The 22,525-nt window shown below is 49.1% G+C and overlaps 1 protein-coding gene across 1 annotated transcript; it reads left to right on the top strand.

Moving 5' to 3' along the window:
• Positions 1-556: 556 nt before the first annotated feature.
• On the top strand, positions 557-4,993 carry LOC146586094 (E3 ubiquitin-protein ligase PHF7-like). Its single transcript, XM_085321849.1, has 9 exons — positions 557-590; positions 1,294-1,385; positions 1,890-1,991; positions 2,456-2,580; positions 3,148-3,310; positions 3,399-3,505; positions 4,087-4,197; positions 4,504-4,622; positions 4,800-4,993. Exons 1-9 carry the CDS (start codon positions 557-559, stop codon positions 4,991-4,993), a joined length of 1,047 nt encoding a protein of 348 aa, XP_085177975.1.
• The last annotated feature ends 17,532 nt before the right edge of the window (positions 4,994-22,525 follow it).

The following is a 22,525-nucleotide window of genomic DNA, read 5'->3' as shown; positions in this document are numbered from 1 at the left end:
ACCTAGGGACAGACATGGTGATGGTGTCACAGTGGACAATGTGATGACACAGGTCACCAGGCCCAGTAGATAAAAGCCTGCTGGTCTCTGGCTGGCAATAGGTTGGGAGGCAGCACCTCTGGGCAACTTGGTGAGATGAGTGGGGACAGGTGTCCGTCAGAGGGATGGCTTGGGGAGGAGTATGGATCCTGTGTGTGCAGGGGTGKGGAGGGCAGCTGGGAAGACAATCCCACTTCTCGGGTGACCTAGAGCTCAAGGGCTGTCAGCCACTGGTGCCCATTATCAGTGCTCTTGGAATGTCATGTGATGGAGACTTGGGGAGCACCAGCCTTTGCTTGAGGCTTGGAGAGCCCCATGTCAGGGCAAAGGAGGGACTTCGTGGGTACTGCTGAGGGAGGGAGCAGGTCCTCATACCTCTGAGGTCCTGGTGCTATGTTGGAGTCACATGCTTGTCCTGCTTGTCCCTTAGGGTTGGCAGAGGGGCCTCTGGAGGGGAAAGCCCAGCCCAGCTGTGGACTTTTCAGAGCTCTTGGGACTGACCTGCACAGTGGCCGCTATGAAGCAGAAGGCCCAGCAGTCGAGGGAAGATGGTGAGAGCAAAGAACCCCATGAGCTCCCAGAAACCAGGGGCTGGGCAAAGGCATTGTGGGAATGACTTTTGGGCAGAGGTGGGAATGGTGGCAGTGGGCTGCAGGAGGTCCTCAGGAGCCTCCCATTGCAGGAAACCTCTTGAACTTCAGCAAAGGAGGCTTTTTGTGTGGCGAGGGAGAAGTATTGAAAGGGAGGGCTGTGTGGAGAGGGCAGGCACTGCCCAGAGGTTGCTGTGCTTCAGGAGTCCGGGGAGGAAAAGGGAAGCCAAAAGCAGGGAGAGAGCAGGAGCCCCAGTTGGGGAAAGGTGGGGGCTGGAATTGGCACATTGCTGGGATTTCCGTCAGAGTGGAATGTGCATGGGAGTGGACGGGGACCAGCTGTGAAGGCATAGGGCTCCCCATGCCGGTGAGGAGGCACTGTGATTCCTGAGACCCGGGGACACCCTTCCCCAGGTTGTCTGCCGCCTCCTACCCATCACTCCCATGGGGGCCTGTTGGGACACACATCCTGGCAATGCTTCCCTCCTCTCCAAACCCCAAAGGGTCTTTCCAGCAGCTCCAGGCCTGGTGTACCCCATGGCATGGCAGAGAGAGGATGTTCTCTGGGGGGGAATCACTCAGGTTGAGTTTTCCCCAGTTCCTCAGGAGGTGCTCAGTGGTGGGGATGTTTGCTCTCCCTTACTCCTTCCCCCCCCGCCTCCAGAGTGTGTACTGTGTCGCCGTGTGCATTCTGATGTGGATGTCTATGGGCAGAAGTGCCAGGAGGATGGCCTCTGTGCACATGAGTTTTGCCTGGTGAGTTCCCCTGGGGCTGCCCACAGCTTTGCCCTGGCACCCCAAGGGGCATGTGTACATGTGTGAAATTGCAGCCCCAGGTGCCCTATAGGTGTCAACTCCTCCTGCTGAGCCCCTAGCTCAGCCTCCTCATCTGGGTGCTGCTGAATGACCCTATTCCCTGTGTGTGGAAGATCTAGCCCTCCTGACCTGGCCCCTCACAAGCAGATGCGCCCAGCCACAGGGACTCCCTGAGTCACTTTGCAGAGTAACAGCTCTGCAGTGGTATCTACCAGCTCTTCTCCACTGTTCTGTGGGTCAGTAGCATGCAAAACCACAGCACACCTGAGGCTCAGCCCTCCCCATGCCTTTTTGTTCAAGGTGAGGTCTAAGGAAGGGACTGTTGCAGCTCATCCAGTCCCAAAGCGAGCTGTCTCCTGCTGTCTCTCAAGACTCAGGACAAGCCATCCAGAATGGTTCCTATCTCACTGATCTGATGAGCTCCTGCACTTCTCTGCCTTCCAGTATCTTGCTGAAGGGCTTTACCAGAGAGGCACCAATGGAGAGGGATTCTGCCGGTTCCTCCCTGGGGATATCAGGCAGGCAGTGAATCGGGCAGCTCRGAAGGTGAGGATCCAGCAGGGGAGGAGCACTGTGTTGCTGTGCTAGGTTTCCCTCATGGCCTTCCCTCGCCAGTCCCAGGAGGCCAAGAGTCCAGCTTGCATGAGAGTCCCAAGTGCTCCTGCATGACTATCTCGGCAAGCAGGTAGCCAGCTCCTTAGGGATGCTGAGAGGGGACGGGGAGCCTGGCTACAGGCCATTTCCTACTGCCACTCCTGGCTCCCCATCAGAAGCTCAGGGTTCTCTGATTGGCTTCTTTACCCGATGCTGATCTCCAAGAAAGCCATGGGCAGAGTGTTTGGGGGACAAGCTGGAAAGGTGAGAGTTCCTTAATAGAAGGCTCCTGTGTGAGCTGAGAAAAGTCTGGAGATCCCTGTGTTCTTCTCTGAAGGGCAGGGCAGAGCTCAAGGTCCTGTCCAGTGTCATTGATTGGCATTGATTGAGTGGGAGAGCTGCTGCGCTCTTTGCAGACCTGCTGTGTCTGTGGAAAGATGGGGGCCACCGTTGTGTGCCAGCAGAAGCGGTGCGCCCGCAAGTTCCACTTCCCCTGTGGGTCCGAAGAGGGCTGCATCTCACAGTTCTTTGGGGAGTTCAGGTAAGGGCTACCGTTGCTTGGACTGGAGCCTCCCGTACTGCTAAATCCCCCTCCTCCTCCCTGCTGCCAACACTGGCCAAGCATTTGGGGAAACTGCAATCTCTGCCCTGCAGTGACCCCTGCCAGTGTCCCCCAGGGCCTGATACAGGACGTGGAGGGTTTATGTAACATTTTCCCACTTCCCTATGGTGCTGGAGCTGAGCAGGAGGGTGGGTCATCAGCAATGCCCTGGCAATCCATTGGTCTCAGCCCCCTGGGGGGTCAGGATGGATTCCTGAGGGGTGAAGCTGGAAAATGTGTGTGTCAAGGCCTCCCCACTGCAGGCACAGSCTCCAGCTTGGCATGAGTGCCCCAGAACCCTCCAAGTAAGTTTGGAGCCCAGGCCTCATCCAGGACATGTGGAGTCCTTTTGGGTGGGGAACATGTTAGGAGGAAAGGCATGGGAAAAGGGACATGTGCACTGAGTGCTGCAACGCATGATGGCCTCTACAGCCATGGGAAACCTCACCCAGAGACAAGGAAGGACTCCTGCAGTTTCTCCAGGCTTACCTCTCTGTCTTCACTCAGGTCCTTCTGCTGGGAGCACCGCCCAGAGCAGAGAATGAAGACACACCAAGATGGGCACACCATGTGCATCATCTGCATGGAGCCTGTGGAAGACAGGGCCTCCTACAGCACCATGGTGTGCCCCTTCTGCAAGCACGCCTGGTTCCACCGAGGCTGCATCCAGGTAGGAGACCTTTCTCTCTCCCACCTTCTAAGGACTCGAGGTGCCCAGCAGCAGTGTCCTGCTGACACTGGTGGCCTCTCTCCTGCAGGAACATGCTCTCCATTCTGCTTTGAGGCACTTTGCGTGTCCCTTGTGCAAGGACCGTGAGAAATTTCTCCCTGAGATGTGGCGGCTGGGTATCTATATACCTGACAGGTTGGTTCTTCCCTCTTACCATGCACAAAAGAAGTGAGAATGGCCAGGGACTATTCTTGCCCAGGCCACAGTCCCTCCACACAGGCTGCATCTCCAGCAACAGTAGCTGCCTGGAGGAGAGAATGATACAGCTCTGCCTAGAGGGATATTCCATGCTCTGTGCCTGCTGCAGTAAAGGGACTTGCTGAGAAAGAATTAGGATATTGGTGATTTTGAGCTGTGGAGGGATTTGTTGTTCCCCGAGACTGCCAGCTGCTTTCTGTATTTTTTTCTTTTTTTTCCAGCTGGGGTCAATTTCTCCCCCCCCTCCCCAAAAGCTCTTCTGGGGAAAGGAGGGCTCCTACTGAACTCCTGTTAGGGCTCTTTCCTCTTGGTTTCTCCCTGTAAGCAGCTCAGGCAGTTGAGAGCAGAGGTCAGAGGACCCAGCAAGGCCTGACTGGGACTCCCAAAGAGGCCCTGTGCCCTGCTTTGCTGAGGGGATGAAAACAAAGGGGTCCAGAAGACCAGGGCCTGCAGTCAGCATCTGACTGAGGCTAGGGATGCTGAAGGAGGCTCATGTCCTTTCCTTGCTTCTCCCACAGAAGACCAGCTTGGGAGGAGGAGAACTTTGAAGATTTATATGAAACATATAGCCACTRTGATGCCAGCCAGTGCCTTTACCAGGGAGGCAGGCAACAGTCAGAAGAGGAGGGGTAAGTCTCTGCAGGAGCTGCTTCCCAGCCTCCTCAGAGGGGACAGATGCCTTAGCAGTGGCTTGGCCACATGTTGGAAGAGCTTACAAAAAGGTGGAGGAACCCCCAGGGTCCTGGGTTCTGCCCAGGATCATTTGTCTCCATCCAGCCAGGACTTGGGGAGCAGGGACTCTTGGCAGCCAGCTGGGGCCAGGCCAGGGAGTTCTGCTGGGCACAATCCCTCTCCGATCACTTTGTCTTTGGGAAACTTCCAGGCAACATTTGCTGCTTGGGGCTCTGTGGTCAACAGCCTGTTTGCTTCCTCAGCCCATGGCAACTGCTGCTGTGCTCCTCATGCGCTGCGAGCGGGGCCCACCGCCGATGCTCCTCTGTGGGGGATACCATGGGCCTGTGGGAGTGTGATGGCTGTGCTGGCCAGAGCACTGGTAAGAAGCCAAGGACCTGGTTGCCAGGGCTAGAGCTGGGTGTCAGGCAGGCTTTGGCAGGTGATGGTCAGGGTGGGAGTGGTGGAGTCACCTGGGAGGGCTGCAGTGCACAGCTCTGATCTCTTCATTCCAGCGGGTATGGGATGGATCTGCTGACCTTTCTGCCTCCTCTTACAGCATCCAATGTGCAGTCGGAGCCGCTCTGCCCCGGCACCAGTCAAGCAGCTCTGGCGTCATCCCAGGGCTCCCCAGATGCTGGGAGCAGCAGCTCGGTGTTATCTAGGAGAGAGAGGAGGGCGGGCCACTCCCGGTTCCTGCACTGGCCCCTGCATCCCTACAGCCAGCCTAAAGACAGCTGGCCATGGCATTGATGTGCAGGCCTGGGCAGAGGGAGTCCATGGGAATGCCCTGGGGCTGGCTGTGCAGGAGCAGCCTGCATGCTGCAGGCCCACTGCACTGCCTGCCCTGAGAAGGGTGCTGTCTTCCCAGCAACAGGGAATTGCACTGTGTCAGCAAGGRGAGACTTGGAGAACCCCAGAACCTCCCACAGGCTCATCCAAAGGGTGTGCTGCAGGGCCATAAAGTCAGCAGTGAAATAAAGGATGCTCTGCAAGGGGCTGACTTCATTGACGTGTGTTCTGGTAATGGCCTGCTTCCTGTTTAGCCTTTCCATTGGGTCTGCCTTTGGAGTGGGAGCTGCGAGCTTCTACTCTCTTTGACCATTACCAGGACCTTCCTGAGAGCTTTCTAGCTAAGGCCAGGCTTTGGCAAGGTGCTCCTCCACGTGCTTCTGGCCTTGCTGTCTCTCAGGAGGCAGCGTGGGTTGAGACAGAAGGCAGGAGAAGCATATGGTGGGAAACTGAAGCCAGGGAGGCCTTGGTCTTCCCTTGGATGATAAGAGGAGGGCAGATTGCAGATGTATGAATGCCGAAGGGCAGATGGCACAAGGCCCTTGCATGTGAGCAAGAAACTGTATTCTTGGGGGAGGCCCTGCTGGGGCAGTTGTCCTAGGCTTGCTCAGCAGGGTGGGGAAGGGACTAGGGCAGAGAGATCTGCTCAGAAGGCTCTTGTCTGACAGGGAGGAGAAGTTTGGCTTTCCTGTCAACAACTATGGTGGTGGTGTGTGTGGCCTTTCCCCTTCTTCTACCCACTGCCCAGCACAGGGCTGCAGGGGGAGGACCACAAAGCTTAGGTTCTCCTGGCCACAGCTACTTTGATGGATGTTGCTGGGGCACTGGCACATCAGCCCACTCCCTGCTGGATGCAGGGCACACTCCACAGCCTATTTCTCCAGCCTATCATGACCCCTCTATATGACAGCAGTATCAGCAATTCTAACCGTGTTTTGTATTGTCTGTAGGCTTGCTGAAGGTGCACTTGGTTCCATGATCCAGGTCATTAATGAAGTTATTAAATAGTAGTGGAGCCAGTAGAAAACAAGAGAAAGCCCTGCAAGCATCCCATCAGGAGCCATGGACTGCTGTGTGCCCATTTGGTTTTCTTAATTTTCCCCACACTGATCCTCCTCTACTGAGGGGAGATCTTTCCTCTGCTGGAGGAAATCCGCTCCTGGGGGTGAATCTAATCAACTCCTCTGCTGAGGGAACATTTCATCTTAGAAACTGGTGAGGCACTTCTCCCTGTTTGCAGTAGTGCAACTGACTGTTCTGTCTCAATAGCTGCAGCCCTGAGGGACACCAAGGATGAGAAGATCCTTGTGCTCAGAGCTGTGCAAAACAGTAACTCTCTCAGCCTCCGCCTAGGACAGTTCAGCAGCTGGAGTCTAGGCTTAGCAGAGAATGACAGGCTATCTAGGAGAAAAAAAAAAAAAAAAAAAAACGGATATGCTTCTGAGCTGCTTCTGTTGGTTTCATCCTTGAGGTCCTTGTGATGCCTAGAGCCCAAGAACAAAAATGGGTGTGTTTTTCATAGAAATCTGTGATTTCCCTTGTTACCTTAGGAGACAGTGGCTCTGACTGGGAAAAGTTCCCCTGATTCACTGAGATTATGATACTCTGATAACAGACTTTTCTTTTACTGCAGTACTTTTTCACTACCTCTGTAGAGCCACACATTTTGACATTCCTTATGGACTCTCTGTCATATTTGGCTGAAATTAGCTACTGGTCCCCAATTTCTGCAGGCAAAAGAGGCCTTTCAGCACATATACCGCATCACTGTGTAAACTCCTGGTCTCAAAAAGGGGGTTAAAAATGCTTACATTTGATATTGACTTCCCAGCACTGTTGTGCACTCTCATTTAAATGGAACATGTGGTATTAATATCCTTTTCCTCGGACAGCACAGTAGAGTATGGGCCCAGCTTTGTCACTGCCTCTTTCCCTCTGTCATGGATCTTCTGAGCTCGGTCTCCTCCCTGTCTTCCAACCCACAATGCAAAACTTCTTTCTCCTTTTGTTTCCACATTTCCAGAGATGCCCATGGAGTCTCTAAAACTTGGTAAAACAGCTACTGAAGTCTCTTAGCCCCTTTGTAGAGGAAGAAACATTTGTCCCTGGAAACTTGGAAATCAGTGTATTGCCACCCAAGACTAATCTGGCCTTTGACCCACCTAAGGCATTCTGGTCACTAAAGAACATCTGCTGCTGGAACAAGGGAGCATCTGTGTGGCCCTCTGTCTGTTGATATTCAAATTACCCTCACTTATCTTGTGGTATCTTCCCATGCTGCTGCTTCTCCTGTGTAATAACAGGCATGAGGGTCAGGATTGTGGTCTTCTCTTTATCCAAGGTAAGATCAATTTGAACAATTCTTTTTTTATCCCTTTGAACACTTTGCAATATTCTCTTCTCTGATTCACTGATGTGTCCATTTTGTTCTATATTTTTTTTCTTTATAAAGTAATTACTATGATGTTCTTGAAGACAGACCGTTGTATTTTTGCCAATATCAGGCAAAATACAAGGTATTCTCAGGTACTCAGATATCACCTCCCCCACACTGCTATGAAGCATATTTCTGGTAGCTTCTGCCTCCAGGGAGCTCCGCCCAGCCACAGCCCCTGTTACTGAAGCATGCTGATGAATGAGCTTTAAGTTGGGATTCATAGAATCATCACAGAATCATTGAATCAGTAAGGTTGGAAGGGACCTCTGGAGATCATCTAGCCCAACCTCCCCGCTCAGCAGGGTCACCTAGAGCATGTTACACAGGGTTGCATCCAGGCGGGCCTTGAACATCTCCAGAGAAGGAGACTTCACAACCTCTCTGGGCAACCCATTCCAGTGCTCTGTCGCTCTCACAGTGAAGAAATTCCCCCATTCAAGTGCCTAGGGATTGCCTGATCCCAGAAAGAATGAGCAAAGAGATTACTGTCAGAATGACTTAAATAGGAGCTGAAAAACAAACTCACTGCTAACCATGTGGTTCAATAAGGGTTTGAAGAGTCCTGTCCATGCATGCTCTGAGAAGGATATGTCTATGAAACGCAAGGGGTCATTCAAGCTGGGAGCAGTCCATGAGAGACACTGGCTTCACAACCCGCTCTGCTTACTCTGTGAAGGGTTATAGCTCCTAATTCCCAGACCAGAGTGGGGAATGCAGACCCCCCCCCCCGTCACACACACACACACACACACACACACACACACACACACACACACCACCACCACCACCACCACCACCACCACCACCACCACCACCACCACCACCACCACCACCACCACCATTGTCCTCTGGACATTTCCCCTCTTCTCTTCCAAACAGCTAAGTCACAGTGCCCTCCCAGGCATGTGAAAGACATGAGAGATCCTGGTTCCCAGCTCCTGACTGCATCACCCTGCTGAGGGGGGCAGTACTTTGAAGTTTGGCTTGACCCCATCACATTCCTGTGGATCCTGCTCAGCCCCAGATAAGGATCTCTCCCTTCAACACCCTGTGATAACAGGAAATACCCCACATCCAAGGGTCTAAATGTCAATTGGGCTTCAGTCTTTTGGGTCACACTTCAAGCTTTTCTTTCCTAAGCTGATCTCACCATCACTGTATCTGAACCCATCATTTTTGTTCCTTTCCTATTCAGCACAGTCTTTGTTTCCCCTTACTCCTCTCTCCCACTTCCTGTCCTCTCTATCCACTTGGAGGAGATAGCACAGGTAAGGGGCTATTAGCAAGTTTCCTTCTGCAATTTTCCCCAACATGAAACAGTTCTCACTGAGCACAAGCTGTCAATAGGGAGCCACTAGACAGGGCTGTCCTGAGGATGCCCTGCCATGACCTGGATACGAATTGTTTGCATGGTGGCCAGGGCATGTCAGTCCCTCTTGGAGGGGCAACTGGTGCAATGTCCGGAGTACCGGGGCTGAGGAAGTCACTTGGAGGATTTGTCTCTGGGAAAGAGTCTGTATCAGAACCCGAGATCTGGGCATCTACAAAAAGGAGTTGCTGCTTGCCCAACTCATAGAACACCCTATGCACCTCCTGAACATTGCCTTATCCCTAGCTGTAAGCTCTGTCTCATGCTCAGGGCCCAATAACTGATCTTGGTCCAGCAGGATTTTTGACAGGCAAGGCATCATCTGGAAAGAAGGCTTCTTGAAGACTTTTCTGTATCCCTTCCCATGTGGTCCAGCAGTAAGGATTCCTGGTTTTCACCCAGGCAGTCCAGGTTCAACTCCTGGTGTGGGAGGTTCTGCTGTCTTTGCCACCAGTTAATTTCTGGTGGTTTGAGCACCTTGTATGGCCTATTATTCTGTCACCTCTGTTTTTCTGGTGGTAAAGGACGTAGATGCAACTGTCCTGCATGAAAGGTGAACACCTCAGTGAGCTTCCCTCTAACATCTCACAAACCCTTCCCTGCATCATACAGCACTGTCCAGCTGACCTTTATAGGTTCTTCCCAAGTCTGTAACACTTTATCTACCCCACAAGATAAGTCATCTTGCCCAAACAATCTCCAGTAAGCTGCTCTTCATCCTCCTCTCAGCTCCTGCTGTTATCAACATATGCCCCCTTCTCAAGTCTGCCTCTTCCAGAAAGCCAAGGGCTTAGCCTGATCTGTTGATTGCAACACCCCTGTCTACCACTAGCGTCAGCCCCCATTCCAACCAGTGAGTCAGTGACCAGGAAAGAGCATAGAGGGACTGACTGAAGGAGAGAAAGACTCGCAGTCCCACAGGGTGGGGGGGTCCTGCCTAGGACTGTGCTAGTGCTACCTACACCTGGACTGATTTCTGGCAATTGTCTGTTTGATAGCAGATCTGTAAGACTTTCCGTCTTTCCCCCATACACTTGTTAAAGCAGGCAGTTTGTTTGCACTCAATGCTGCCCAATTTCACAGACCTCCTGAAAGACCTGAGAGCACATCCCTTGGCAAGATGTCCTAACCACCAGTATTTCCACTTCCTGCCCAGCTCACCCAGGGAGGTATCTCACTAGGAGTCATGGTGAATCTAAGGTAGGGGAACTGGCAACACATCTGTCCAGCTGGGCACATTTTGCTGGCCAGCTCTAAACATGCTATGGGAAAGGTTGTAGAGAAATACCAAGACACTAATTCCTTTTCTCCAAATCACAGCTTCTCCTTTGGCTCTGAGAAGCAACCAAATCTGCCACCAGCAGGGGTGGGAGGATCGAAACCCACTTTCAGGGAGTACAGCATAAAAGCAGTACATCTCTTGCGCACAACATTGTGTTAATACAGACTCTGAGCAGTCTGTATGAGCAGTATGACAGCACTGCAATAGTGGTATCATGGCTGGCAGCCCACAAGGAAATACCTCCAGTGGGTCAAAAAGCCAGCTTGGCCAGCTTGTTCAAAGCTCTGACCAGCTCCCTTCAGGTCTCTCCTCATTGTGTCGACACAGCACTAAAACCAAAACTTTGCAGATACCCTTTCTTTCTCAAGAGCTGTTTTTTTCTGGCAGGAGATGTTTTCCCTTTCACCCATCAGCCCTCGGTTATGTGCTAGCTTCTGCTGCTGAGCTCCTTCCCCTGCAGCTATCTCTGGTATATGTGACCATTTTTCGCATTATCTGTACATTATCTGTCTTGGGATCCCCAAGGCCAACTGAAGTGACATTTCACCCTGAGGTTTGGCCTCTGAGTCCACAAAACACAACCAAAGAGAAGTACTGAGTTGCTGAGCAGAGACAGACACGGGTACGTTCCAAGATTCATCTTAGCTGGAGCTGGAATTGATGAGAGCTGGAGGGTAGGAGCAGGGGACAGGCAGCTCATTCTTTGAGGAAACTGACATTTTGTGTAAGATTACACACAGAGGCCCACCAGTTCAGGACTTGGGGCTTCTCTTGAGCTGCATATAACCTCAAGGAAAGAGCAGTGGGACAAAAGGATGAATTTCTGCTCCTGCCCAGAAAACTGATGGCAAAGCTTGCATTGACATGTCTGAAGTTCCTTATTCTGCGCCTCCATAACTTCATGCTCTTTTTAACCAAGATAATGYGATATAAATCACAGAGATTAGACAAAGTGTGGTCTTGTTCCAGCACACTTTTAGGTACAAACACAAACAGAGAGAACAATTAGTGAACACATTGATAAAACTTAAGCACAAATGTCCCCGTATTATATACAGTCTATGCCCTTCCATCTTGAAATAAACTCCCCAAATGATGGCAGTGTGATTCCCACTTCCATTTTGGAAATAACACAAGCCTGAGAAGGCAGGAGTTAAGCTCACYTCTTGCATCATGTCTCACTCCCTTGAGTGCCACATGGAGAATCTCATCTGGGGGGGTTGCTTTCAGCATCTGCCTCCACTCTCCGTCAGGGAACACACTGCTGTTGACAATCTTTCATTCTATGAAAACAAGAAAGCTAAAATATGTTCCCTCATCAAAAAATATTTTAAATATTGCTTCCCCAAATACCTCCTCCAGTTGTCTCTTTCCAAATACAGTCCTGCAGCACTTTAAACAGTTTTTTCCAAATATGGAGGAGCTCCCTGTGTGCTGTACCAGCTACTGCTGGCATGGGGACACACAGACTGCAAGGAGGAATGCCCATGGATGCTCCAAAACCTCTAGCCAGTCACTTTCACTTTTTCATGCTGTTTCCTACCAGATCAATCCCCACCTTCTGCTTTGGTGAGACATAGTTATCACGTATGTGCTGCTCTTCAGTTTTACTGGCTGCCCTTTAGAGCCAAATGTGAGTGAATGGATCAGCTACATTCATGGYAATATAGGCTTGATCTAGCCTTCCCATAACTAAGTGCCTAGACTCAACCCTCTGCATTACAGGAGCTGTGGGGCCTGCTGGTCTGCTTTTATGAAGTTCTCCACCCAAATTCAGAAAGCTACATCATCAACCCTCTCTTTCTCTCCTCACTTGGGGACTAGACCTTGCTGCTTGGCAGAATTTACCCCTGTGAGGATATGCTGTTCCAACTTTACCTCCTCTGCATCTCTGGCAGCAGCTGCAGCCTACTGTAGACATCCAGTCCTTTTCTCATCCTACAGTGCTACAGATCCCTGCCTCTGACTCTCATGCCTTTTCCTTCCACTGAACACACTCTTCTCTTCAAATTCTTTAGTTCGCGTGCAGCTCATTTCCCTTCAACTTCTAACAGCATGGCTGTGTCATGAAAACGAATACTCTACAAGACTTGCACTTCTGGCTGACTACCCTCAACTTCTTCATGTAATTTGACCTCACATTCAGCAGCTACCTGACTTTCTCTTTTCACTTTCTCTTACTTCCTTTTCAACAGCTTTGTTTCTTTCTGCTGTGCCATTGCTACTGTGAAAAACACTGCAGTACTGACTTTTCACTGGAGATGGCTTATGCAGCTCTGCAACTGTCCATTACTGCAAAAGTCCTTTAATATGTAAGGGCTATTATCAAATCAACAGTGAGAGGAGGACTATGGAAAATGTGGGCCCGCTACTGAATGGGGTGGGGGCCCTGGTGACAAAGGATACAAAGAAGGTAGAATTACTGAATGCCTTCTTTGCTTCAGTCTTCACTGCTAAGGGGAGGCCTCAGGAATCCCAGAGCCCGGGGGCAAGGGATAAAGTCTGGAGAAAGGAAGACTTTCCCTTGGTTGAGGAGGAAAGGATTAGAGACCTTCTGGGCAAGTGATGTTCACAAATGCATGGGCCCTGATGGGGTGCACCCATAGGTACTAAGGGAGCTGGCGGGTGTTGTTGCCAGGCCCCTCTCAATCATCTTTGAAAGGTCCTGGAGAACTGGAGAGGTGCCTGAGGCCTGGAAGAAAGCCAGTGTCACTCCAGACTTCCAAAAGGGCAAGAAGGAGGACCCAAGCAACTACAGGGTGGTCAGCCTCACCTCCATCCCTGGAAAGGTGATGGAACAGCTCATTCTGGATGTCATCTCCAGACATATGGAGGAAAAGAAGGTGATTCGGAGTAGTCAGCATGGATTCACCAAGGGGAAATCCTGCTTAACCAATCTGATAGCCTTCTCTGATGCAATGACTGGCTGGGTGAATGAGGGGAGAGCAGTGGACATTGTGTACCTTGACTTCAGCAAGGCTTTTGACACTGTCTCCCATAACATCCTCCTGGAGAAGCTCAGGAAGTGTGAGCTAGATGAGTGGACAGTGAGGTGGATTGAGAACTGGCTGAAAGGCAGAGCTAAGAGGGTTGTCATCAGTGGCACGGAGTCTAGTTGGAGGCCTGTGGCTGGTGGAGTTCCCCAGGGCTCAGTACTGGGTCCCATCCTGTTCAATGTACTCATCAATGACCTGGAAGAGGGGAGTGCCTCCTCAGCAAGTTTGCCRATGATACCAAGCTGGGAGGAGTGGCTGATACACCTGAAGGCCGTGCTGCCATTCAGAGAGACCTGGACAGGCTGGAGAGTTGGGCAGAGAGGAACCTCCTGAGGTTCAACAAGGGCAAGTGAAGGGTCCTGCACCTAGGGAAAAATAATCCTAGCCACCAGTACAAGCTGGGAGCTGACCTCCTGGAGAGCAGCTCTGCAGAGAAAGATCTGGGAGTGCTGGTGGATGACAGGTTGACCATGAGCCAGCAGTGTGCCCTTGTGGCCAAGAAGGCCAATGGTCTCCTGGAGTGCATTAGGAAGAKTGTTGCCAGCAGGTCGCAGGAGGTGATCCTGTCCCTCTACTCAGCCCTGGTGAGGCCTCATCTCAAGTACTGTGTCCAATTCTGGGCTCCCCAGTACAAGAGAGATGTGGAGCTACTGAAGAGAGTCCAGCATAGGGCTACGAAGATGATCAGAGGACTGGAGCATCTGCCCTCTGAGGAACGGCTGTGAGAGCTGGGCCTGTTTAGCCTGGGGAAGAGAAGACTGAGGGGGGGGGGGGATCTTACCAATGTGTATAAGTATCTGAAGGGAGGGTGTCAAGGGGACGGGGACAAACTCTTTTCAGTTGTCCAACATGACAGGACAAGAGGCAATGGGCAGAAATCGAAGCACAGGAAGTTCTGCCTGAACGTGAGGGGGGATTTCTTCACTGTGAGAGTGAAGGAGCACTGGACCAGGTTGCCCAGGGAGGTTGTGGAGTCTTCTTCTCTGGAGATGTTCAAGGCCCGGGATTGCCTGGATGCAATCCTGTCTAACATGCTCTAGGTGACCCTGCTGAGCGGGGAGGTTGGACTAGATGATCTCCAAAGGTCCCTTCCAACCTTACTGATTCTATGATTCTATGAAATATCTTCTGACTCCGTAAGAGTGACTCTGTTGTTTTGCATTACTCAGTCTCTAAAAACCACCAGTTGAACCCATATATCTTTGCTTATCTATGGCAGATGCATCCAGGGCTAAGACTGCAAATCTCATGGTCCCAAGACAAAATTAATTCTACTGTGCTTGAGAGCTTTCCCTTGGACCTCTCTTTCTCCTGTGTTTGAAGAAATACAAAATTTCTTCTTCAGTTGAGGGTGGCAACCACTCAGCTATCAGGTCAGCTGATTTAGGCAATGCTTTCAACCCACTAACCTGTTGATTCTCAAACAGAGTGGGCAAGGAAATCCTTGCAGGGAGAGTGACTAGTTGTTCCAGCTCATCTTGCAAGTTAAAGCACAAAGAGTTTGGCACAATGTGTCCCAAAGGAGCGATTCCTTAGCAGCAGTAGGAGAATATTTCAAATTAACTCTGCATGTACTACAAATAAGCTACAGTTAAGCTGCACCTGAGGAAAACTAGATCATGTCTTCCCTGTTGCCATAGAGGACTGTGGGTTCTGGGGCTGTTGCTCAGGTTGTGGTGCAGTTCCTCTGTGACATTAGGACATAACTATCTTTTCCATCATTTTCTCTTTCCACTGCCCTACCCTATCTCACTCTGTGTAGGCTCCTAGGAGCTGCACAGGATTAATTTATTCTAGACAGTCAGGATATTAGAAATTATGCCAAAGACTGAGAGAGGGTCTTTCTGTTCCCTCCTACCTGGTGTGGTCACTCTGGTTTATGTTACCACTGACTTTCAGGTTCAATGGAAGTGACAGATTCCTCAGAATAAAGTCAGTTTTTCATCATGTCTTGCCAGCTTACCAGTCCTGGTTCTTAGGAGGTTTGCAACATTGCCTGAATACTAGCACTTCTCACTGATTACGTAAAACCCTTTTGTAACTTGTGATGCACTACAAAAAGGCTTTTTAGGACTGTATTTTTGCACACAATTCAGTGCAGGGTACCTGACCTGCTCTATCATAGCATATAGACTGGCTTTCATCAGAAAGCAACACAGTGGACAAGGAAAGGTAGGAAAGCAGGAGGGAAATATCTTGTTGGAAACTGGACAGGAAAAGAAGGAAGGAAGAAAAGAGAGTACAAGGAGCTGAAGGGGAAGGTAGCCACATTCACAGCTTCTGCAACTCACACTTCTTCTCTGTCTTCAAGACCTGTCTAAATAAATAGGTACGGATGCCAGGAACACTGCCAGAATTCACACTCAGTAGCACCTCTGGAAACATGTATCAAACTACTGCCCTCTGCTGATCTTTCTGTGGGCATCAATGATACTGCCAGGGGAGACCTGGAAAGCATCAGTTGTGACTATGTGGCTCTGGCACAATGTTTAAGGGTATAGGGGGTCCAGGTGATGTTCTTCTCAACCCTGCTAGTGAGAGAAAAGGACCTGAGCAGGATTGGATGGATTCTGCGGATCAACAATTGGTTGCACAGCTGGTGTCAAGAATAGTTTTTCAGTTTCTATGACCATAGGACTCTCTTCAAAGACAGAAAACTGCTTGACAGAGATGGGATCCACCTAACAAAAAAGGACAAAAATATCCAGTAGGCTGTCCAACCTGGTGGTGATGAAGCTTTGGCTAGGAATGATGAGGGATGGAAAGAATGACCAATGTTCAAATAAGGAAGTGACGGACAGGGCTGTTAAGCAAAATGTCTGGGATTACGTAAACTTGACCAAGAAAACAGGACTGAAGTGGAATCACCCCAAGCATATGCATGTAAGTAAGGAAGTACCTTGGTCCTGTTATGGGGAAAGCTCTTTCTAGGAAATCAGCATGACTGGATGCTCCTCTTAAGCCTGTGCCTATACACTAATGCATGCAGCATGGGAAACAAAGAGGACATGTTAGAAGTCTATGTCCAGTAACAGGACTACAGTCTCATTGGGATCACAGAAACAGAGCAGAGTAGCTCACACTACTGGAGTGCTCTGATGAATGGATACAGGCTGTTTAGGAAAGACAAGGTGGGATGGCGAGGAAGGGGAATTGTCCTTTATTTGAGAGAGAATAAGGAATGCATGGGGCTCTGCCCTGGGATGGACAATGAGTAATCTATGACCTTATGGCTCAGGATTAGCAAGTAGAATAACATGGGTTACATTGTAATCAGTGTCTGCTATCAATTGCCTGATGAGGGAAAAGAGATAGATGAGGCCTTCTTCAGGCAATTGGAAGAAGCTTCACATGTACAGGCCCTGGTCCTTACAGGGGATGTGAATCACCCCAATATCTGCTGGAGGGACAGCACAGCAGGGCACAAGCCAGCCAGCAGGTTTCTGGAGTGCATCAGTGACAGGTTCCTAACACAGATGATCAAGGAGCCAATGAGGGGACATGATCAGCAGATCATACTTACATAATCTCATACTTACAAAACAGGAGGAAGCAGTCAGGGATCAGAAGGCTGGAGGCAGCCTTGGCTGTAGTGGCCATGGGATGGTGGAGTTCCAGATTCTGAGAGTGAGAAGTACGGCAAATAGCAGAATCACAACCCTGGACTTTGGGAGGGTAAATCTGGGACTGTTCAGGGATCTGCTTGGAAGAATCCCATGGGACACAGTCCTGGAGGGAACAATGGTCCAGGAGAGCTGGTGGATTTTCAAGGATCACCTCTTCCAAGCTCAAGATGGCTCATCCCAATGAGCAGGAAATCAAGCAAAGGCAGCAAGAGGCCTGCATGCATAAAAGGTATCTCCTGACAAAATTCATACATGAAAAGGAAGTGTACAAGAGCTGGAAGCAGGGGTGGGTGATCCAGGAAGAGTATAGAAACACTTTCTGAGCATCCAGGGATAGGGATAGGAAGGTCAAAGCCTACTTGAGTTGAATCTATCATGAAGGGAAACAAGAAAGGATTCTATAAGGATATCAGCAGCAAAAGGAAGAATAAGTAAAATGTAGTCTCACTGCCAAAGGGATCAAGGATCCTGGGGACAAAGAACATGAAAAAGAATGAGATTCCTGAGGACAGAAAGAAAGCAAATGTCACTCCTTTCTTCAAGTAGGGCAGCAAGCAGGATCCAGGAAACTACAGGCAGATAAGACGCACCTCCATCCCTGAGAAGGTGATGGAACACATAGCATTGGATATGGATATGGATATATGGATACCAGAGAGTGATTAGAAAGGTTATGGTCTAGATGACTGCTGCAGTTGACCTCTGCAGTCATGACAGTCTGTATTTCCTGTAGCAGAGCACTCCTACCTCTGACAGGATCTCCAGCAAGCTGCTACTGACTTTCAAGCTCTTTGAGCTGTACCCATCATAGGCAATCTTGGACCCCAATGGTGTGTTGACACGTGTCAAAGCCAGCCATGCTGAGGCATTGCAACAGTGCCCCAGCTCTGCCCTGCAAAAGAGAGAGAGAGGAAGACAGTGAGAAGTCTGGAAATGAGATGAAGGAGACAAATAGAATTAGGGAAAAAAGAATAAAGTGATGGATGAGAATGAGGAGAGAGGAAAAGAAACAAGAGTGAGGTAAAGGGATTAGAGGAGCAAGACATCACAGTGGAAAAGTGAGAGAAGTTTGGGGAAGCACAGGGAATACAAAGAAAGCACTGTGTCAGGTCAGAACAACCCTCAACATGCACCTCTCAGTCCATCCATCTCTCCACATATCCTTCATTTTCTTCCCACACACGCATACAGCTTTCCAGCCACTTTCTGTATATTCTCCATTCTTCAGCCTGGCCATTACTCCAAAGCCATTCCTGCTTGATTCAGCTTCAACTTCATTCCCTCCACTCGTGCACATTTTAACTCCTCCCAAATAAGCTCAAAGATATGCAAGATGAAAGGGCAGCATAAGTGATGCAGGAGGACTGTGGGAGCAGGTACTGTGCCAGGATGATGAGTGTGGAGTTGCCTGCATGGCCCATCCTGACCAAATGACAAGGAGAACAACATCCAAAACTGATTGAAACTGCCCCAACTGCCCAAAACTGATTCCATTAAAGATGAAGAAGATGACCACTGGCTGGATGAAACAATAACTCAGAGAGTTTCAAAGAGACTCTTGAAATAAGGAAGAAGTCAGCCTGAAAAGTTTAAAAGGAGCATGAAATTTCTTGACATGGGAGAAGAAGCTATAGAATAGAAAGAGCAGCAGTCAAAACCTAGTCTGACATTGCCAGATGTCACACTGGCATCATGACTTCTGTCTATGCCAGACAGAGCAGCCTTCCTGCCATATGCTGTGCAGATTCTGTGTCCAGCAAGCGAGCTGTCATTGCAGGGTGCAACAAGTAGGGACCCACACCTGGGATGTGCTTACATGAACAAATAGGATGTTTTTTCACTAGCTTGTGAATTACAGGAAAATCCACAGTCAGTGGATTATAGGGAGCAATATAGGTTCCCATAAATCTAGAACACACACATGATCTGTGAAGGGAAATGTATGCATGTAAATCTGTGTGCATGTGAGTGTGTGAGCATGTGTATGGCTGCGTGCAATTAATATTTCCTTGGATTAGTTAGAGTGTTTAGAAATTTGCAGGTATGTATTAACATTTTGCAGTCATCTAGTTTTGTGGTTTATCTGTCATATTACTGATATTGATCCTGAATATATACTTTAACAATTGCAGGTTAATTGCTTGTCACTGATAAATTAATAAAATGCTTCAATCTTGATCTGATTTAAACTAGATGAACTGAGCAGTTTTTCCCTATGACAGGCAGAAAGTACCTGGGGTTAAACTTAGCCAGAATACCATGTCCCCCTGCAGCTCTCCTCTACCACTCTACCCCAACAATCCTGTCCACTCAGTCTTTCTTCTTGGTTATCTCACAGCCCCTGCTTGCAGCCACTCACAACCTGAGAAAATCCTTCGAAACTAGCTCCATTCCCTCTTTTCCTTACACCATCTCCTGGTCTTCCCTATCAATTCTTCCCCTAGAGACCTCCTGGAGCTATCCTCCATGTTTCCACTTCCTTCCCAGTCCTGAGGGGACACAGTTCCTCCACCCTGTCCCTCACTTACCTGCCATCATTCCACACCAGAAAGAACATGGAGACAAGTGAGACTGCAGCCACAGCCACCAATCTGACCCATAGCTTGTGCATCTTCAGCAGCCCTGGATTCACATACTCCTCTGTGCTGATGCTATTTGGCATTTCAGAGAGCCCTTGAGAGAGCAGATGAATGAGGAAAGTCCACGCTTGAGCTGGTCAGTGTAATCACCCAAATCAGGGTATTTCTGACACTGCTCTATGGCAGGCAGATTTTTTTTTCATGACCAGCCCAGTGATTCTTACTTCATAAATGCAAAACTGCAGCATCTTCTGCTCATTTGGACAATGAGTCTTTGTTCCAGGGCACTGTAGTTTCTATCTCCTTCCAGGTAGTCAGACAAGTCACATTAATTCTACACAGAAATAGTCTAACTAGTATTTGAGATAAAAATGTTTCTTCAGGGTCACTGCTTTATTTCCTGGAAGTGGGTTGGTTAAATAATTTTGCAGATTCAGCAAAGCATGCTGCTGCTTTGCCCACATCATTCTTCACCTTCCTGGCCTTGGTGGATGACTAATTATTATGGGTCTTTCCAAACAGTGGTGCAATCTCAAGGTGTGGCAGAGAAGGGCAGATGGAAGTAAGAGTTTTGCTTTTGTTTTGCCGTAAAGTTTTGCCTTTAAGCTTTCCACTTTTTTTATATCAGTTTACAGGACTCTGCCTTAGACTAATCTTTCCAATGGAAATCTTGAAGGTTTGGGCAAAGATGGAAATTTTTAGATATAATAGGGCTGTGGTGTGATCAGCAACAGCACGTTCACAAGGAAAACAAAAGACTCTCTTTGCTGGTAATACTTGATTATGGATTTTATAACCCAGAACTTGAACCTGACTAATATAGCCTTCAGGCAAAAGCAGGTGATTGGAACAAATTTTTTCATTGCTGTCAGTCAACACATGCACTTCCTCCTATCTGTGTTTTTTCAAATTAGCTTTGTTTATCTTACAAAATAATGTTGGATAAAGGCAGATCTTTGCCAAGGGAATTAGCTTTCTCTTAATAGGCACTGATTTGGGAGTTTTGCATTTTTTTCAGCTCTCAGAGATGATACTCCCTGAAACAATACAAAGTGGTGCTCTAAGGTTAAATACTTATTCTATAATGACAGTTTAGAAAATGAGAATCAGTAGTTTAGTATCCCTCTCAAAAACCACAAAAAAGGGTAGAATAACTCTTTCAATAAAATAAAAAAGTTATAAAATTGAAGCCCAAGAAAGCTAAAACTCACATACCTGTTAGACCAGAAAGGCTGTGGGAACATCTGTTTGATCTTGAAGCTGGCTTCTAATATGCTCATACCCGAGTTGGTACAGCTTTTGCCCAGCACATACATACAAGCAGTCTGGAACTGCCCTCTCGGGGGAGGAGATGTGATGATTTTCTTCTGTTGGGATGATTCATGTATTTCTTCAGAATCAAAGTAAAGTCCATGAACTATGTAAAGCATGAACTTGTGATGGTCAGTACTCATTGCAATTATGTCTACTTCATTGGTGCTTCTTGCCCTTGCTTCCATGTGCTTTGCATCCTGTGCTAAGTTTTGACAAGTTGTTTATTTCTACGTGGTAGGTTTATTTGAGTAACATACCTGTGGAAGCTGGAAACTCTTCCATAAAAGAACTCAAGAAAGGGCATTACCTCCAGTTTGCTCCAATGCTGTTCTTGGTCACAACAGTTAGTGCATGGCTGAAGGATTCCACTGAAATCCTGATGTGTGTGTGGCAGGGTAGGGTGCTGGGGCCAGTAAAACACATTTGAGTCTGCTGCAAGCAGAAAAGTGAACCCCACATTTAGCTCATGAAACCGTATTTCCACTGAGATGAGCAAAAGACCCAGAAGATGGTCTATAAAAAGAGAAGTGACCATCAAGACACCACAATGTTACATGAAAACTGGGTGACCAACTCCCCAGTCTGATTGATCTGCATGAACTGGGGGAGAGAAAAGGAAATGCAACAAACAAGTATAAATACGCTTTGCTTTACTCATGATCATTTTAGTCTGAATCTACATACCAGTTCTAATCTAACCTTTTATCTTAAAGTCTCTCTATATACTGTTGTACCTTGATTTACTAAAATATCTGTCTTTGTGCTATAAGTAAGGTGAATTATGGGGGAACGACTGACCCAAGAGACATGGATTCAATCAGCACTGAAGAGGCTGCAGAGATAGTTTCATAGAATCATAGAATCAGTAAGGTTGGAAGGGACCTTTGGAGATCATCTAGTCCAGCCTCCCCGCTCAGCAGGGTCACCTAGAGCATGTTAGACAGGATTGCATCCAGGCAATCCCGGGCCTTGAACATCTCCAGAGAAGAAGACTCCACAACCTCCCTGGGCAACCTGGTCCAGTGCTCCTTCACTCTCACAGTGAAGAAATCCCCCCTCACGTTCAGGCAGAACTTCCTGTGCTTCGATTTCTGCCCATTGCCTCTTGTCCTGTCATGTTGGACAACTGAAAAGAGTTTGTCCCCGTCCCCTTGACACCCTCCCTTCAGATACTTATACACATTGGTAAGATCCCCCCCCCCCTCAGTCTTCTCTTCCCCAGGCTAAACAGGCCCAGCTCTCACAGCCGTTCCTCAGAGGGCAGATGCTCCAGTCCTCTGATCATCTTCGTAGCCCTATGCTGGACTCTCTTCAGTAGCTCCACATCTCTCTTGTACTGGGGAGCCCAGAATTGGACACAGTACTTGAGATGAGGCCTCACCAGGGCTGAGTAGAGGGACAGGATCACCTCCTGCGACCTGCTGGCAACAMTCTTCCTAATGCACTCCAGGAGACCATTGGCCTTCTTGGCCACAAGGGCACACTGCTGGCTCATGGTCAACCTGTCATCCACCAGCACTCCCAGATCTTTCTCTGCAGAGCTGCTCTCCAGGAGGTCAGCTCCCAGCTTGTACTGGTGGCTAGGATTATTTTTCCCTAGGTGCAGGACCCTTCACTTGCCCTTGTTGAACCTCAGGAGGTTCCTCTCTGCCCAACTCTCCAGCCTGTCCAGGTCTCTCTGAATGGCAGCACGGCCTTCAGGTGTATCAGCCACTCCTCCCAGCTTGGTATCATCGGCAAACTTGCTGAGGAGGCATTCCCCTCTTCCAGGTCATTGATGAGTACGTTGAACAGGATGGGACCCAGTACTGAGCCCTGGGGAACTCCACCAGCCACAGGCCTCCAACTAGACTCCGTGCCACTGATGACAACCCTCTGGGCTCTGCCTTT

The sequence above is a fragment of the Rhea americana genome, unplaced genomic scaffold, assembly GCF_003343005.1.
Source record: "Rhea americana isolate MKP2758 unplaced genomic scaffold, rheAme1 scaffold_719, whole genome shotgun sequence".
Taxonomy (NCBI): Eukaryota; Metazoa; Chordata; class Aves; order Rheiformes; family Rheidae; genus Rhea; species Rhea americana.
Note: the sequence above shows the minus strand (reverse complement) of the source record. Positions and strands in the feature narration are given on the sequence as shown.